At 53.7% G+C, this 17,392-nt stretch overlaps 9 protein-coding genes and 1 non-coding gene across 10 annotated transcripts; 5 read left to right on the forward strand and 5 right to left on the reverse strand.

The window, feature by feature from the left end:
- Positions 1-110: 110 nt before the first annotated feature.
- QC761_504380 (uncharacterized protein) lies at positions 111-1,268 on the reverse strand (the record flags this gene model as incomplete). The annotated part of the gene is given in 2 exon segments (XM_062879666.1): positions 111-257; positions 273-1,268. 2 exon segments carry the CDS (start codon positions 1,266-1,268, stop codon positions 111-113), a joined length of 1,143 nt encoding a protein of 380 aa, XP_062730820.1.
- Positions 1,269-2,642: 1,374 nt separating this feature from the next.
- Positions 2,643-4,915, reverse strand: QC761_504390 (uncharacterized protein; the record flags this gene model as incomplete). Its single annotated transcript, XM_062879667.1, has 3 exons — positions 4,080-4,915; positions 3,284-4,005; positions 2,643-3,227 (listed from the first exon to the last, which is right to left on the reverse strand). The coding sequence occupies exons 1-3, from the start codon at positions 4,183-4,185 to the stop codon at positions 2,643-2,645; spliced, it is 1,413 nt and encodes a 470-aa protein (XP_062730821.1). The 5' UTR covers positions 4,186-4,915.
- Positions 4,916-5,130: 215 nt separating this feature from the next.
- On the reverse strand, positions 5,131-6,932 carry QC761_504400 (uncharacterized protein; the record flags this gene model as incomplete). Its single annotated transcript, XM_062879668.1, is given in 2 exon segments — positions 5,131-5,171; positions 5,177-6,932. Coding segments are annotated over 2 exon segments (1,797 nt in total).
- Positions 6,933-8,196: 1,264 nt separating this feature from the next.
- Positions 8,197-8,645, forward strand: COX23 (Mitochondrial copper homeostasis protein; the record flags this gene model as incomplete). Its single annotated transcript, XM_062879669.1, has 4 exons — positions 8,197-8,261; positions 8,319-8,426; positions 8,511-8,538; positions 8,601-8,645. The coding sequence occupies 4 exons, from the start codon at positions 8,197-8,199 to the stop codon at positions 8,643-8,645; spliced, it is 246 nt and encodes an 81-aa protein (XP_062730823.1).
- A 26-nt stretch (positions 8,646-8,671) lies between these two features.
- QC761_504420 (uncharacterized protein) lies at positions 8,672-12,625 on the forward strand (the record flags this gene model as incomplete). Its single annotated transcript, XM_062879670.1, has 7 exons — positions 8,672-9,419; positions 9,474-9,842; positions 9,898-10,328; positions 10,379-10,685; positions 10,740-11,586; positions 11,638-11,756; positions 11,807-12,625. Exons 1-7 carry the CDS (start codon positions 9,270-9,272, stop codon positions 12,623-12,625), a joined length of 3,042 nt encoding a protein of 1,013 aa, XP_062730824.1. The 5' UTR covers positions 8,672-9,269.
- A 212-nt stretch (positions 12,626-12,837) lies between these two features.
- Positions 12,838-13,443, reverse strand: QC761_504430 (uncharacterized protein; the record flags this gene model as incomplete). The annotated part of the gene is made up of 1 exon (XM_062879671.1): positions 12,838-13,443. The coding sequence occupies one exon, from the start codon at positions 13,441-13,443 to the stop codon at positions 12,838-12,840; it is 606 nt and encodes a 201-aa protein (XP_062730825.1).
- Positions 13,444-14,103: 660 nt separating this feature from the next.
- Positions 14,104-15,580, forward strand: CDC43 (geranylgeranyl transferase type-1 subunit beta; the record flags this gene model as incomplete). The annotated part of the gene is made up of 2 exons (XM_062879672.1): positions 14,104-14,805; positions 14,861-15,580. 2 exons carry the CDS (start codon positions 14,104-14,106, stop codon positions 15,578-15,580), a joined length of 1,422 nt encoding a protein of 473 aa, XP_062730826.1.
- A 238-nt stretch (positions 15,581-15,818) lies between these two features.
- QC761_0078420 lies at positions 15,819-15,907 on the forward strand. Its single transcript has one exon. It is a non-coding gene; the product is annotated as a tRNA-Tyr (tRNA).
- A 147-nt stretch (positions 15,908-16,054) lies between these two features.
- Positions 16,055-17,010, forward strand: QC761_0078430 (uncharacterized protein; the record flags this gene model as incomplete). Its single annotated transcript, XM_062872814.1, has 2 exons — positions 16,055-16,251; positions 16,718-17,010. The coding sequence occupies exons 1-2, from the start codon at positions 16,140-16,142 to the stop codon at positions 17,008-17,010; spliced, it is 405 nt and encodes a 134-aa protein (XP_062730827.1). The 5' UTR covers positions 16,055-16,139.
- QC761_0078440 (uncharacterized protein) lies at positions 16,141-17,369 on the reverse strand (the record flags this gene model as incomplete). The annotated part of the gene is made up of 2 exons (XM_062872815.1): positions 16,141-16,175; positions 16,198-17,369. 2 exons carry the CDS (start codon positions 17,367-17,369, stop codon positions 16,148-16,150), a joined length of 1,200 nt encoding a protein of 399 aa, XP_062730828.1. The 3' UTR covers positions 16,141-16,147.
- Positions 17,370-17,392: the final 23 nt, after the last annotated feature.

Genomic DNA, 17,392 nt, shown 5'->3' on the forward strand with positions numbered 1-17,392 from the left:
TCCACCCCACTACCTTCATAAAAGCCACCAGACATCCTGTAATCCAGTCCATATCAACTCCCAGCCAAAACTCCAATCCTTCCTCCTCAAATAACCCATAAATCAACCCCTCACAACCCCCCGAAAACTCTCCCCGCATACTCCACGGCCAACAGCCCCTTCTCCACCACCTCCTCCCTCTTCGTCGCCCTCCCCATCCCCTCTAGATACGTCCTCAAACAACTCTCCAGCGCCTTCTTCCCCTCCTTATTCTTATCCTTCTCCGCCCACTTCTTCCTCCCAACCGCCAATGGACTCTCCGCCTCCAGCCCCAAATGCCTCATCACCGCCTCCTGCTCCCTCCTCACAGCCCCCAGCTCCCCCACAATGCTCTTCATCCCGTTGAACAAAATCTCATGCCTGACCGCCGCCCGCATCTCATCCCTGTCCAGCCGTCCAGAAAGCCTCACCATCCCGTCGTAGGCCCCGCGAAGGTCCTTTTGGACGTCACCAATCTTGTTTTGCATGTCCTGACCGGCACTCTCAGAAGCAAGAGCAGAGATTTTGGTGTCGAGAGAGTGCAAAAGCGACTTGATAGCCGTGACGTCGTCGTTTTCGGCAGTGTTGCTGGGTGTGGTAGACGACAAGGTACCAGGCGACTCCTCCCGATCCAAATAATCCTCAGCAGCAGCCATCACCCCACTCCCGTCAGTTCCAATCTCCTCTCCAACACGGTACTCAAACTCCGGCCGGGCAAACACCTCCTCAATAAACTCCTTGACCTCCTCATCTCCCTTCTCATCAGCCTCATCATCCTCGTGAATGCCAAAGTCCACACCGAGGGTGCCATCCAGCTCCATCTGACTACAATCTTGCGCTTCGTCCATCTCAGAGGGCAAAGAATCACGGCGGCAAGGGTCCTCCTCACCCACAGCCGCCAACGGCTTGGGCAGATCAGGAAACATCTCCTCCATCCTGTCCATCCCGGCATCCCCAATCCCCACCACAACCAGCGACTTTCTCTTCTTCTTCTTCTTCTTGCTCTTCTTCCCGCTCTTTTTCCCCTCGAGCCCCTCCTCCTCCTCCTCCTCCTCCTCCTCCTCCTCCTCCTCCTTGACATCCACCCCATCCACCCCATCAACCCCCGCATCACCACCCCCGCCCACCTCCCCATTCTTACCCCGTCTCCCCCCCCCAACCCTCCCAATCCTAACCTCAAACGGCGTCCCCTCCAGCCCCTGCAACTCCCCAATCTTTCTCTTCACCCTCCCAACCCCAGGAGTAAACATCTCATCCTCATCACTAAACCTAACCCTCTTTACTCCCCTCCCCTGAGCAGTGGTCGGAGTCCCCATCATGGTCATGACACTCCCCTGACTCAGTCTCCCCAATCTTTTAGCCCTCTTCGCAGTTGGCGACTGGGAGAGATCCAGTTCCGAGTCATCGTTTTCCTTTAGTGGAGTTGAGGGAAGGGAGGAGTCTGTTCCTGGGGAGGTGAAAGAGCGTTTACGGTTCATGGTTTTTGTTATCTGGTGAGGGGGGGGTAAAGTTGTTCGGGTGGGGGGGGAGGGAGGGGATGACAAGCTGTATTGAGGAGTGACAGGGTCGAGAGGTGGTTGGTGGTATGCGCGTAAGTGAGTGGATGAAGAGGTGTGGTCGCGGTGAGCAGTGATGGAAAGATGTGAGTTGACTGGCGGAAGGGTTGCAAGTCGCAAGTAAAAGTGTAAAGTAAAGATGAAAGTCGCAAGTCGCAAGTTGAAGAGGGAAGAGTTGTGAGTCAGAGGTGAAGACGTGAACATAAGTAAACAACCTCACTGCTGGACGACAGGCTACTTTTGTGAGTGAGAGAGAAACCTGCCAGGTAGGTACCTGTAACAAAGCAGCTCACGGCTGTGGTCGGGCTGGTGACTGTTTGTTTTGGAAGGTAATAGTCGCTGTAGGGGGTTCAGGATGGAAGAAAGGATCTGCGAGAATGCCGTCTGACCCGTAAGATGAAGAAAGTTGGAGAATTATTTAAACCAAGAGAAGGCTAGAAAACCTGGCGACGGGCTCTTTCCTCTTTGCAAGCGGGTAAATAGGTCCACGGAAAGTAAAATCTCGGCAGAAGGTGAAAGGCACGGCGGCAGCTGCGATCAAGTTTTTCAACAACAATGAGATAAACAGTGGGCGTTGTTAGAGACCCTTCCGGCGAGATGTTTGCCTGGCAACAAGACTCACGATGTATGTTGCATACTTTGGATGCGGTGAACCGTATTCCAGACAAATGCTAGTAGTTCAACTCCAAGAGGTAACAAGTTCCATATCAAGGGGCAACAGCGCACTTGTATCAACTCTCACACAAGGGGCTCTCCCATTATTTAGCATCAATGTTAACGAATGGTATGTATACAAACATTTTGACTCACCCCCTAACCATCCCAGGGGCCCATGATGCTACCTATATGATCAAATGTACGCGCTATATGCCAGACGATCAAGTACTTTGCAACCAATCACAGAAAAAAAAACGAAACAAAAAGGAAGAAAAAGAAAAAGAAAAAAAGAAAAAAAGAAAAAGAAAAAGAAAAAAAAGAAAAAAAAAAGAAAAAAAACCAAATGCCCTACCCAAAATAAAAAATCCCCACAATAAAACATAAACCCTCAAAGAAAAAGACCCAAAAAGATCAAGAAACCTCAAACAACCCCCCGCTCATCCACACCAAACTCCCCACAAACGATCCCACCACCACAATCGTCACTATCGCCCCCCCCGCCTTATCTCCCGCCGTGATCTGCCTCATGGGATCCAGCTCAAAAGCGCTAGACCCAGCATTCGGGTCACCCACCGACGTACCACCCGTCGAGTTCGTCAACGGACCACCACTATTATCCAACAGCAGCGTAGACAGCGCCGCCAAAGCGCTCATCTGCTGACCCGCCGGTCCATTGGACACATCGCCATCGTACTCTCCCCTATCCCAGCGAAAGCCGCAGGTTCCGTCCGCCAGACACGATTCCACTGCGCCCTTTGTTGATGACCTGAGGACCTCGAGGATCGAATCCCGGGTGAAAGGGGCCACGATGGCGGTCGAGGCCAGAGCGCGGTGCATGTACCCCTTGAAAGAGTGCTGATCGACATTGCACTGGACTCGGTCCTTGAGCTCGCAGGGGCGTTCGACCATGATGCCTTCGGGGAAGAAGTGTTCGACGGTTCGGTTGAGGAGACCGGCGACGCGGGTCTTCCACTGGGCCTGCCTGTCGCCGGTAGTCTGGGGGTCGACGGTCAGTTTTCTGTGGGAGCAAAAGGGGAATATTCAAGACATACATAGTTGTACATGATGGCGGCGCCGTGAAGCAAGACAGCAGCATTGGGCGACCATTGCACCGGGTTGATGTTGGTGCAGTTTTTCGGAGTGTTGGCACCATCGTACACATCGTAATCCTTCGTGATGTACCCAACGCCCTCGGTCCAATCCCATGTCCGCTCGGCCCACTCGGCATATGTTTCATTGTTTGTGTACCGCGCGAGGCGAGCGGCGATGTTGAGGAAGACAACGTTGGCAATAGTATTTTTGTAATCGTAGCCATTGTTGGTATGGGGAACCTGCCAGCGGAGGCCACCGGCGCAGTCCTGGTTCTCCCACCTGGCGGCTTGGGTGTTGAAGGTGGCTTGGGCGAGCGCGAGATACTGCGGGTCAGTGGGCGCCGGGTTGGGGAAGTTGACCTCGGCGGCCAGCATAGCCGTCATGCCCCAGAAACCTTGATCATCGTTGCCGAGAGAGGCGGTCCAGTTGGGGTGCATAAAGGCAAAGGTAGGAGCGCCAGCTTGGTGGACGATGGATCGGACGGTCTCGTTGTTGTATGTGCTATCGCCTGTGTAGTGCCAGTAGTCGATCAAGGTGCCGAACATTGCGCCGGCCTGCCACCAGTAATAGTCGCCGGCCGGTGGCGGGCCTGGCAGAATGCCCGGTGTCTGGCCTGGCTCGTCACCGCGGTAGTACTCCCAGAGGTTGGCAGCAACGACTTTGGCGGCTCTCTTGATGGAATCTGACCCGTCTCTTTCGTTAGCAAACGGTCCGTACCGTCTGTTTCTGCTGCTGTGCTAGCTCCCGGGAACCCACCTTGAGAATCAAGATTGACCTGCAGCTTGTTTCCGGACTGCGCACTGGCACCTGTCACTGCGCACAGCAGCAGCGCTGCCGCAGCAGAAGCGTTCGTCCATCTCATGTTTGCGGTTTGTCGGCGCGCATCGGGTGTCTGCTGTAGCTGTGGCCTGTCGATGCTGCTTGGGAAAGTCGACGTCGCTGGGAAAAGGAGCTAGGGAAATAAGGCTGGGATCCTCAAGCCGAATTCGGTTTCGAGTAGTAGGGAGAAGACGGAGATTTCGGGGATGAGGGCGAGGGGAAGGCTGCTGCACGTGGGCAGAAGGGCAGGGCAGGGCAGCGGCCGTCAGCAGTTCGACATCACCACCTCAAAAGAGTTGGCTGTATATTCCCGTCGGAAACAACCGGTCAATCGTCGTCGTCGTCGTCGTCAGCATGCAACTCCCGTTCGGGGTGAGAATGGAACAGTGGTTGACCTGACGTAAGGGCCCGAGGCCAGGGCGCCGAAATGCCCAATTTGGAGACATTTCCTTTGTTCTGGGAGTCTTTCCGGGTCTCATTGTTCCTGAGCAGGGATTGTTCAAATGGCTGCTGGGGCGGTGCATTGCAGTGCCCGTGTGCTGTGGGGGGCGTTCGAGACGGCGACGGCTGCTGTTGGCTGCTGTTGGCCCGTCGCATCGACTCGTCAGCCCAGAAGTCCCAAACGGGATCTAGCGCGTTCTAGCTCGTATAGGCTCGTTCTGCCAAGGAGGACCCTCTTTTGCGGGGTACGTCCCGTCATCCGTTTCATGCTTGGCACTTTGAGACATGCCTTGGGCTCCCTGACTGGATCGTGTCAAATCAGGTATGGGGTGCCAAAAGGTGTCAATTCTGTTGTTGTACGATGCTGAGTTGCCCGGGTGGCTGGAAAAGGCCGAACCCAGTGGCTCAGGTCCCACTGCCAAGATATTAATTCCTTAACAGTGGGCCCGGTTGACTATTTTGACAGATCGTTCTGACATTATCTTCGAGACAGTAACTGTACTACATACAACAGCGACAAATAGCAGCATGATATCTCAACGAAGGATTAGCCTTCAAACTCCACGATACCATCCCTTTCCTTAGCAACTAACAACGCCTGATGCCCTGGGCGTTGTTCATCTGGCCATTGGGCCTCGATCCACGGTTCAAACCTACCATGCTCGTGTTGTAACTGTCCCTCCTCTGATGGCTGTCCCTGCTGTAGTAGTTGTCCCTGCGCTGTCTAGCTTCGTTTCCCTTCTCGAGGTCAGCGACCCTCTTAGTTAGACTAAAGTTGACCTGCTTCAGGTCTGCTATCTGCTTCTCTAACATGGCGAAGCGGGAGTCGTTAGACCGAGCGTGATTCTGGCGATCCTCGTCCTCCTCGGACTCTTCCGCAGCACCGGCGGGTCCTGATCTGTCGACATTTCGCTCCAACTTCAACAGCCGGGAGGTCACATCTCGCGCGAGGCTCTTATGATCATCGCGGTACCGCTTCACCTTCTTCTGGAGCTTCTCATGCCCGGAGGTACTGCCCATCAGCTCCATTTTCTTGCTGACCCTGTCGAGCTTTGTTTCCATGTCGCTGCGCTTGGACTCGGCCACGGCGACCTTCTCGACATAGTCCAGAATCTTAGAGTCAAGGGTGGCAAGCTTCTCTTCCAAGGGCCCTTTGGCAGCATTCACTTTAGCGGCTGCCACATGGGTGATGTATGACTGCTTCTTTTTCTCCAAGACCCCGGCAACCGCCTCCGCCACAGTGGACACAAGTCCAGCGGCTTTGCCTCCTTTGTGAAGGCCAATATCTGCCCTCAGGCTCTCGATCGCGTTAGTGTGGGATGCGAGGATGTCTGAATGTTCACCAATTGTGATGTCGATGACCCTCATACGCTGGTGGACCTTTTTGAGCGGCTCGCGCTGGATATCCCCATTATTGGCCAGCGCTGAGCCAAGGATTGGGGAACTGACGGTCTCGGCCGTGGATATTTCTGAACTCAGCCCCACGGAGGAGTCGAATCGCAGTGTTGGCGGTGACGATGATGGGGAGACGACCCTCACTGAGCGAATCGAAGGGCGGGTCGACGATGTTGAAGGGCCTGTTCTTGAAGGGCCGGTCGATGGTTTTGAAGGGTCTGCCGACGGTTTGGAAGGCCCAGACACCGATGAACGTCGTGTCGACTTTCGAGGCGTCACTGGCCCCGATGTAGTCTTCTTGCGCTTTTTAGACTTGTGTTGCTCGAGGCTCTCCCCAGGCAATGTGAGTGGCTCCTCGTCTGTGCTGTCGTCTTCGACATCATTTGGCCTGTGCTGAGCTAAATTGAAGAGCGCGCCCTTCTTTTTGAGCTCGGCCCAACTATCGCGAAGCTCAACCTTGGGGAGATCTGATGTGGAAACGTTCCCTCCAGCCGAGTCGAGGAAGCTGATGTACTTATCAGCATACATGGCGACATTGGATCGTCTCCGGCGCCCTTTCGAATCGGCGTAAGCCCTGCGCGCGTGGACAAATATCCCTTCCAGCAGCTTGATAGTCGTCTCTCCACATCCTGAGAAAGTGTCTGGGGACAGGTCTTTCCAGTATGAGGGCGAGGGATGGTGATCAGAGAAGAACAAAAGAGCCCGAAAGAGCAAGGCGATGTTGTTTTGCACTCTGGTTTTGGTGATTTCCTCGGGGTTGGCGCGATTCCGAGACCCCTTCGGCACACTGGTGTAGTCAGGGCATATCAAGGCCTTCCAGATCTTTTTTTTATGTTCTTGGATCTCTTCAACAGTCTCGGCATCAAACAGGAAGCCTGACATCTCCCAAAAAGGAGTGTCAGGAACCATCTTGAAGTCCGCCATGACTTCGATATCCGAGTCGGTCGGGCTCATGTTGTGCCCTGGCTTGAAGCTTGGCAGGCTTTTCCAGTATCTGGCTGGACTGGGTCAGATTTGGACCGACATGAAAAGGGGGGTCTAATTCAATACCTGAAGAACTTGAATATCAAGTTCACACTGAAGTGCTTGTGTAGCCTGTTCCTTTCAATCAGGAAGAACAGCCCCAAAATCGAGCTGTCGGAAAGAAAGAGCGTTTAAAGAACCGACGCAATGGCGATGGACTCTGAGTTGCCAGAAGGAAAGCGACTGGCAAACGAAGAAGACGAGTCTGGAGTTCGAGTTGCCAGACAGAAAAGCTACTCGGTACCCAAACCACTGTCCTGACAATGAGCTGCCGGACATGAGAGGGACGTGGAGGTCGAGAAAATGGCCCTGAAGTTGAATTGTTCCGAAGAGCGATTGGAAGACAAAAATTGGCCCTGGAGCCGGAGTGGTCTGGAAGAAAAGAGGGCTTTGAAATTAGAAACGAACAAGCTCAGGCCTGCGCTACCAAAGAAATCGCGACTTGAGAATCGAACCAAGCCTGTGCGGCCAAAAGAAAAGCGGCTCGAGGATATCAAAACTGGAGAATCAGACGGGGCTCTGCCCTCGATGGGTAGGTGGTGTAGAGAGGATGGCCCCTTCAAGAAGAGAAGCAAAAGCCAAAGAAGCTTGTCGTTGACAAGGCTCAACACAACTTATGGAACAGGGACGGGAGGGTGTGTTGGAAAAGGGAAGTCGACCCCAGGACAGAGTAGTTGAACTGGGTGGAATATCTGCCACCCCGCTATTGGTGTATCAAAATGGAAGGCACGACTTTCCAGGCCCCCTTCCTCATGGTAACGGTCAGGTTCGATAAGCTGAGTCACACCCCTTTTTCGGTGCAGTTGGACCTTTGTTCCGACCAGTCTCAAGGCGGTCAGTGATGCCAATTAGATTGGAAATTGTGCACGATTCTCTGTTCCATGTTTAAAACATTACTTTGAAGCTGGAACGACTTTTCGCAGCCCAAGTTGCTTGTCCATCCAACTGTTTATCCCGACAAGGCCTGGATTGCGTCGATGGTGGTCATGTAGTTCAGGGGCTCAGGGGTAACCGTCGAAAATGTGGGCCTCTCAAGGAATGGACCGTGCTCAAAGCTTAGCATCGGCATCGGGGAACCCGACCCGCGACTCGTGCTCTCCGCCAAAACGCTGTCGCAAGCCGAAGACAGTGGATAATGCGACAGGCGCTTCCACTGACGACGCTCTTATGATTTGAACGTCCCAGCAATATCGCAATGGCGTCCACCGGAGGTAGCACCAGGGAGCCCTGGACCGGCGAGACAAAGTCCAAGTTTAACGGGTAAGTTCCGGCCCCTTCTGGAGAACATGACAACTGCTAATGAACCTTTGTCACCAGCAAAGACAGAAGCGAGTTCCTCGATCCATGTCAGGAGGCTGCCACGAAAAGCATCCGGTGTCTGCACCGCAACCAGGGTGACCGAACCATGTGCTCCGATTACTTCCAGTCAGTTGCGACAATCTGATACTGTTGGGGGGGATAACGGTCGAGCAGATTGCGCTAACAATCGGTGTTTTGGGAGGTGTAAAGGGCATACAGAGATTGCAAGAAGATTTGGGTATGAGGATTGGGTCTTGGTGAATGACGAATTGCATGCTGACCGTAGCTGGTGTGGGACAGATCGAGAAGCGCAGGATAGAGAGCAAACGAGGAGGCAATGCTTAACGCTTGACGACCGACACCCAACGAACTAGATACCCCGCGCTGTTCCCACGACGGACCAGAAAGATACGGCGTGGGACAACTACTTCTCAGGGCAGAATAGACAGGACTACTCCTGTCTCTGTAACAATTTTGTATTTTTATTTCTCCTCTCTTGTCATACTACGTAACGACTGGCAGACATGCTATTATGCAAGCCCATTTTTCTATAAGATTTAGCAAGAGAGGAGACGGCGATTATAGCTGTTGAACTGGCTTCTTCGTGGCAGAGGCTCACCGCGGTGAAGGTGGGGTTGCAAAGGTCAAGCTCGTGCCCCACAACAACCCAACCAAAATGTTGTGGTGAGCTTCTTGTTCCCTCGCATGCACGAGTATCCCATCAGCATCTTGGCCCAGAGCGCAACAGGCTTTGGAAACAGTTCTTTTTGAAACTGTTTGCTCGTGTTTCTCAAATACTGCGGAGGTTTTCATTGTTGTTTGTAAGCCGCACAAGGTGTACGAGCAGCCCAATTCCTCGCCTGCCATTGGCCCCTCACCTTCAACTCCATCCTGCCCCCCACGTCGGGTTGGCTGGCCTTCCTCTCTCGCCTCGTCTTCGCCTGCGCCTGCACCAAAAGAGAACCAACCATGGCGTACAACAGATACAGATATGGGCCACCGGCCCTCAAAAGCAGCGTCGACGTGCAACTGCAGTCTGCGTTTAGCGATGGGAACTGGTCCGCCGTCATTCGGCTTGCTGCAAAACGCTTTGCGACTTTCAAGGACCCTTATTATGAGGTACATGCCCTGACTGGCTACCAAGAAGCACATGATACTGAATATTACATGCAGGCTATCAGAGTCTCTACTGAGGCCCAGCTACAGGGCACTGCCGAGAAATGTGTCGTACTCGTCCACGTCGACGAGTTGGTCAGGAGCAAGAAGACCCCTGATATCGACACCCTCGACCTGTATGAGTGGGCCTGTCAGGACTTCATAGGTTATGAGATCGACTTTGCCGAGACATTTGGCCCTTTGAGAGCACGATGGGTCAAGGCAAACGCCAGCAGTCCAATGGCCTCATCTTGTCTTCAGGGTTGTTTGGAACAGTGGGATCTTGTCAGCGCTCAGCAGATTGCAGCGACCTTGGACAAGACCTATGCCAACACGACTGACCGCCGGTACATGTTTTGGAACATCACTTTGACATTCCTCCTTTCAGTATGTATACTCGCCTATTAACAATGGTGTCGAGACGAGGAATTGACGTGTCCAGATTAGCCCACAGTGCACTGAAGCCAGCCGCAAGGTGTACAGCCTTTTGACAGTCAGACAGCTCCAAAAGGCAGCTGATATCACGGAAAATTCCGAGAAACTCGAAAAGACAGACAGAGGTCTTCTCACAGAAGAGGAGGTCTGCCTCTACTACCGCGTATTATTGAGTCATGGCACCAAGGAGGAGTTTCTGGCCCGCCTCAGAAGCCCCAAACTGGGTGCCATCAGTCAACTCAAACAGGGACGCAAGCTTCTTTTCTGCGAGTGTCTCGATGCTTTGGAAACCTGGGGCGAATGGGATACCATGTACGAGCTCTGCCGTGATGCTCTGAGGTTGGGTCTCGACGGTTCCACCACACCATTCTTCGTCTGCGATTTGAGGATATGGAAGAGATTTGTTGCTGCCGCCACCGAGGCAACGAATGCGGATGCGTCAGTGTTTCTTACCTGGCGGGGGTGTCAACATACTAACAGGTTTCTAGGGCTCTCGATGAAGTACAAGAGGTCCTCAAACAGTTCATCGAGCTCAAGGACAAAGCTACCCCCATGTACAAAAAGAATATCAGCCTGGCGCTGCTCGAAACGACCTTCAGGTTGCCTTCAACCACGATCAACCCCGATCACGAAGACACAGCTCTGTCGCCAAAGGTCGTTCAAATAGGGCTTTTCCTCGATCAGTATTACGAGAGATTTGCCGCTTTTGACGACGTCAAAGGCTATGTGGCTGAGCTGGGATATGAAGAGGCAAAGACATTCTTGGAGGATGTGTTGCCCAAGATTCCAGGCGAGGTATGCTTCTTCTGTTGGTCTGCATTCTGCAGATGCTAACGGGAGTCTCTCAAGAATCCCACCAAGGTTCAGCAGATCATCATCAAGGCCCTCGAATGCAGGCTACGCTACACTCTCACCACCTGCCCACAAACACTTTCTCTCCATCCAACCGTGGTGGAGGGAAAAGACCAAGGAAAGCCCTTCCAATGCCGCGTTTGCTCCCACTTGGCCAAGAGCCCATGCGAAGGATGCTTGAGGAAGCTGATCATCGATGCCGCTGACGCACACAGACAAATAACTTCTGATAAGGAGCTCTTGGCTGCTATTCCAAAACTGGACCGAGACCCCCGACTTGATTTGGCCCTTGTGATGGGAAATTCTCTGCTCAAACTGTCGGGACTGCGGCCTGGGCTGCCGAATTTCGGTCAGTCGTTATGGCAGGATGTCCGGCCTGATATTTTGCTGCAGGCTGTTTTGCTTCTCGACACGCAGCTGAAAGTGACACCAAATGACAATGGATTGCGGCTGTTGCTGGTGCAGCTTTACCTCCTTTTCGGCTGCGCCTCCTACGCACACCAGCTATGGGCTCCCCTTGACGTCAAGCGGACGATTCAGGACGCCCTGAGCCCGTTGTTCTTTGATAGGATATCCAGCATCTCGCCAGGGTTGTTTCAGGGAACTCGGCCCCTGATGGAACCGCTGCGTGCTTATTACACGCAAAGTCTGCGGGATCCTAGCCCGGTGAGAATTTGGGATGCCTTTTCGTCTGGTAGCTACACGAGTATTCTTGACATGGCCGAGTATGACAAGAAGCTACGCACCAGCTGCACTCTTGTGATGACACTGGTAGAGGAGAGGCGCGCCACCAGGCTTTTTGGTGGCAAGCTTGATGTTGACATTGATGATCACATTCTCGCGAGTGAGTTTCCCCGATCGATATGATGTACCATGTTTACTGACAGGTCCCCAGCCGATATTGTGGAGGACACCACCCTTGTTCACAAGACCGACTACGGCTCCTTCCCCAGCCTTGAAAGTGCCAACGGGCCCCCGATTCAAGAGTTCATCCGCCTCGGCCCAGGTCCTTCTGTACGTCGCCATTCCCTTTTCTTCCACAACTTGTATGCTGACCATATCAGAACGAGCGCTCCCACCTCGCCTTCCTTGCGGAGCAATACCTCGACCTCCTCACCTACACCCCACCAAAAGATTACAAACCCTCTAAAGCCGCCGAAGCCGCCGCCCGGGACAAGGCCTATGCCCTCGAAACGCTCACTCGCATCAACACCTCCCTCGCTGACCTCCTTCACAAGCCCAGCACCCCCAAACTCTTGACTCCTGCCGAAACCAACTACTACACCGTTTTATCTCTTCTCTCCGCCCTCGTCCTCACAGCCATCTCCCTCCCCAAATCGGAAACCTCTGTTCCAAAGATCGTCTCTCAAACAACGCAACCCCTCAAAACAACCCTCACGACCCTCCGCACGGGGTTGTTATCGCCCAAGTCGACCGTTCCCGCCACAACCCAGCAGGCGATCTCCTCGCTCTGTGACATGCCCTCTTTTGCCTCGGTACGTGATGTTGCTTTTGCTGTCAAGCTCTCCGCGGCGTTTGTCCTCTCCCACCACGACAAGGAGACAGCAAGGGACAAGTCTGGCAAGTCGGGGCTGCACAATGAAGTTGTCGCTGAGATGAAGGCTTTGGAGTCGGCGGCGACAAAGACGCTGGGGGAGGCCAAGGGTCATGTTGGGGTGCTGAAGGGGGTGATGAATGAGAGTGGGTGGTTGGATAAGTTGTTGGATGTTGTTTTGGGGGAGGAGGACAGGGAGGTGGGGGAGTTGACAGAGAAATTGAGCGAGATTGTGGAGGGGAGGGGAGGGGCCGAGGAGTGGGCGGGGAAGGTGGTTGATGGCTGGAGGGAGGGGGTGAAGGGGTGGGGGATGGTGAAGTTTGAGTAAGGTAGTGAGTGTCATTTGCAAAGAGTTCCACATGCTTGAGAATGTTTCCTTGTGATCCAATCCGGCTATGCAATAAAAATAAACAGAGAAACCGAACTAAGGTGAAATAGATAGGTATCATATGCCAAGCAATCCCCCCTAAGAAGCAAAACCCCCTCTCACCCTTCTTATCATCTTTCCTCCGTCTCCACAAACCCCCAATCCTGTAGACTTTAAAAACTCCCACTCCCCCTCCTCTTAGCCCTCTCCCTAGCAGCCCTAGCCAAAATCCCCTGCTGCTCCTCGCCCAACGTAACCCAAGTCCAAAACCAAGCCATCGTCTCGACAAAAACAAACGTGAAAAACACCCTGTTTTTCAAGGCATCACCCCCCCAGCCAGAGGGGACATACCCCGGGTTATTGTTCAGCGCTTGATGCATATTGGGGTGGTTGACAAAGCGACTTTTGGCGGACTCGTCGTGGTGGTAGAAGATGGGGGAGGAAGGCGAGAAGAAGAAGGAGTAGATTGAGAGGGAGAAGCAGATTGAGACTCGGAGGGGGGCTTGGGTGCCCCAGTGGGTGATGAGGGAGATTTCGTCTGGGTAGGAGAGGGTGGCTAAGTCGGAAATGGCGAGGAAGGCGAGGAGGAAGGATAAAAAGGCGAGGGCGGGGGAGGGGACGTCGAAGGATCGGGAGGGGGGGAGGGCGAGGGAGTCGCCCAGGAGGGAGACGATGCTTTGGTCGGAGATGGCGGTTGGGTTGGTCAGGAAGAGGAAGGAGAGGGTCAGGTGGAAGAGGGAGAGGGAGGTGAGGATCGTGCGGGAGGATATTAGGGCCATGGTTGAGGCCGACTTTGAAAGGCTAGCTTTGGCGTTGGGGCCAGATGATTTGGACGACGGGCGATGGGGGGGAGGTTTGGTAGTTTTGATGCTGGGTGTGCATTCAGTTGTGGCCAGATGCTCAGTCGTCAGAGAGTGCTGGGTTCGCGGGATTCAGCTCTCCCTCGGGTCGGTTGGTCTGTGTCGTGTGAGACACCAGGTTGTCGTGTGGTTTGCTGGTGCGCGAGCTTCAGCTTCGTGTCGGTTCCGTCACAGTCCAAAAGGGGCACAATTACAAGCCTTATCGGCAAGCTATCCTCCCGATAAGCGAGGGTTATTGGCCGGACTTGTTCTCGAATAAATATGGGGCCACGGGATCTGTCAAGCCACATTTATGCTTAAACGTTCTAAGTGTGGCTTGGGGCACAGGGACTTGGCACTGCAACCCCTTTGGGCAGGAGGAGCAGGGATCCCACGATCGCGGGGGTCCATATTGCTGTCTCTCACTGCCTTTTATGAACTGAATCCCGTCAGATGGGACATTCGTGAGTTATCTATTTCAAGATTTAACTGATTTAAGAAAGCCAACGGGGTCGTGTTAAAGAACAATTGTTTACTATCCGAACAAAATCCCAAAAAACACCACCTTCACCCACCATCTCATCAACCACCGCCACAACCATGACAGCAGACGACCCCCCTAACCCCGAGCCGACGCTCGACATTGACAGACACCTAAAATACTGGAAGATGTGCCTCCAGTCCCCTCTCCCCCACCACTACCTCTCCAACGAAGGAAACCGCATGGCCCTGGCCTACTTCATCATCAACTCTATCGCCATACTCACACCTCATGCTAACAACAACAACAACAACAACACCACTGATAACAACCTCATCACTCCGCAGGACCGGAGAAAGCTCCGAAAATGGGTCCTCTCCCATCAGCACCCAGGAGGTGGCTTCTCCCCTGCCTCGTCACTTGTCTACCCCCTTCACGGTTATGAGCAGTCGGAGCCAGAAACAGGATCTCAACCGGCAGAAGCAGCCGGAATGGCCAATGCGCCAGGGACTTTATTTGCATTGCAGCTACTGGCGCTGTTGGCAGATGAGGATGATCCAGAGGGGGCATTTGACGGGGTCGACAGAGCACAAACACTCCGCTGGTTACGGAGGCTGCAGAGAAAGGACGGGAGTTTCGGGGAAGTGTTGAGGTTGCTGCCTGGTCAGGGGTGGTTCATCGGGGGAGGGTACGACATGCGGTATTGCTACATCGCCGCGTCGATACGGTGGATGTTGAGGGGGGATGTCGAGGAGGGTGAGCCAGGGTGGGTGGAGGATATTGATAAGGAGAGGTTGACGAGTTATATCCTCAGCAGTCAGGTGAGGTGCTCTCTGTTTCTTACCTCACTTCCATCGCTGACTGACAATCTGGAAGACATACGACGGCGGCTTCGCAGGCAGCTCACAGGAAGAACCCCATGCAGGATATGCCTACTGCGCCATCTCTGCGCTTTCCCTCCTCGACCGCCCGTTGCACACAACCAGCCGACCACCCCCTCCCTCCCCATCACTCTCCCGCATCCGTGACCTCCCCTCCTTAATCCACTGGCTCACCTCCCGCCAATTCATCTACCTCGAACACTCACCCCCTGTTCCAGAACAAGAAGAAGAAGAAGAAGACCCAGTCAACTTCCTCCTCCCCCCTCTCACATCCCTTTCTCTCTCTCCACCCCTCATAGCCTCCAACGGCCGCACAAACAAAGTAGCCGACACGTGTTACACCTGGTGGGTCGTAGCAGCGCTATCCAACCTCTGCCAGTTGCAGCTACTCGGCGACTGGGCACCAGCGAGACGGTTCCTGCTGGAGAAGATGGCGCATCGGATAGGCGGGTTTAGTAAATACCCTGGTGGACCACCGGACGTGTACCACAGCTGTTTTGGGCTGACGGTCATGTCGTTGATGGGGGAGCCGGGATTGCAGAAGTTGGATGGGGGGTTGGCGGTGCCGGTTGTGACGGTGGGGGTTATTGAACAGGCGAGGGGGGAGTTGTTGAGAAGGGCGAGGGGGGAGACGAAGGGGAAGGGGGTGGTGGAATTGGGGTTGAGGATGAGGGGGGGGACGACGAGGCCGGGGTGGTTGAGGGGGTTTAATTAGAGGTGTTATCCTACAAAGGGTGATGAGGACTTCTGGATGGGTTGGTTAGTGTACCATATATACTTAATATTGGGATGTAATTGTGAGATCATTGGGACGCATCTTGGCATTTTTGCTGTCAATACCGCAACTTGGGCGCCTTTCTCATATCCGCAAAATAAAATAAAATAAAGATCTTGACTGTGCATTAAAGGGAGATTCGGGAGAAACTTGGCTAAATGCAAAAAATGATGTTGTGTCCCCTCGACCGGAATCGAGCCGGTGACCTTTCGGTATCGATAAACTACATTTACAGCCGAACGTGATAGCCAACTACACCACAAGGGGATTTGATTTGATGGTTGCAAGTCGCAGAATGCGCACTTATGGTGATGTGGGGAACATGCGGGATTTTTGTGTTGATCCACGCCTGGGCAAACACTTCCAGTCAAACATGTCAGATGATACCTTGATACAAATCCAACGGCTCTTTATATTTTATCTCACCAAATCATGTATATCACCATCCAATTCACAAATCCCCTTCCTCCTCCTCCTCCTCCTCCCCCTCACCCAACACATGCAAAATCAACTTCCTATACCCCTCCACCGCCTCCTCCAGGTCCCTCACCCTCAACCCTTCATCATCCCCATGCGCAACAAGGATACTCCCCGGCCCATAGAGATAACTCGTATGCCCCCCCTCCAAATTCGGAACATCAGTCCCATAACTCGCAACCATAGTCTCAAACCCGTCAACTTCACACTTGCACTTGACCGGTCCATACCCGCCAAACCACTCTGAACTGAGCGCATCCCCGTCTGTCTCCTTGAGAATGTGCTCAATCTTGGCGATAACATCCTTATGTCCCTCCTTTTGACTTCCCGATGCCACCCGAACAGCAAGTCTAGCGCTCGCCGACTTGGGTATCACATTCGCTGCCACCCCCCCCTCCAGAACCCCGATATTAACTGTCGTGTTGCCGTACCTCTCGCTCGAACCAAGGTCAGTGTTAAGGATAGTGTGCAAACTGCGAATCAGCACCTCATTGGCAGATTTGCCTAGCTGTGGGTAGCCTGAATGACCAGCCTTTCCTCGAGAGTGAACAATCCCATTGGTAATCCCCTTGTGGCCGCACGCAAGTTTGTTCTCTGTAGGTTCGCCAAAGATGGCAGAGGCAAAGCGGTACTGCTTTTCGTCGCTGCTGCTGCCAAAGAGAGAAACCTTGCTGCTGCTGCGGGAGCGGCGGGAGAACTCCTTCATGCCGAGGCCGGAAGTTTCTTCGCCAACTACGAAGAGGAGCATCACGTCGGATGGGGAGATGGATTCCGAGGAGAGGAGGGTGGATAAAGCGATGAGCTGCGCTGCAAGAGAGGCTTTCGCATCGACGGAACCGCGGCCGGAGATGAGGGTGTCTGGGGTGATTGGCCCTGACGGTGTGGTTTTGTAGGGAATGTATGGTGGGACGACATCGATGTGGGATGTGATGAGGAGCTTGAAGTCGGCGGTGCTGGGCTTCTTAGCTGTGGGCCAAGCCAGGACATTGCATCTCGTATTCGAGCCTGTGTTTAACCCAGCTGGAATAGGTTGAAGCTCGACAGAGTAGTTTTGCTTGCCGAGATATTCCTGAAGGAACAGAGCGGCATCCTCCTCGGTGCCACTGAGCGAGGGTATCTCAACGAGGTTCTTGTGAAGGGCGAGGAGGTCATGGCGGTAGAATGGGCCGTCGGCGTGCGGCGTAGGGGTCGCATGTGCTGCTGGTGGGTACAATGCGCTGCATAGCAGCAGTGCCTGTGAGATCCGCTTCATTTTGAGTTTTGCACCAACTCTCT

Source organism: Podospora bellae-mahoneyi, chromosome 5 (assembly GCF_035222275.1).
Source record: "Podospora bellae-mahoneyi strain CBS 112042 chromosome 5, whole genome shotgun sequence".
NCBI lineage: Eukaryota > Fungi > Ascomycota > Sordariomycetes > Sordariales > Podosporaceae > Podospora > Podospora bellae-mahoneyi.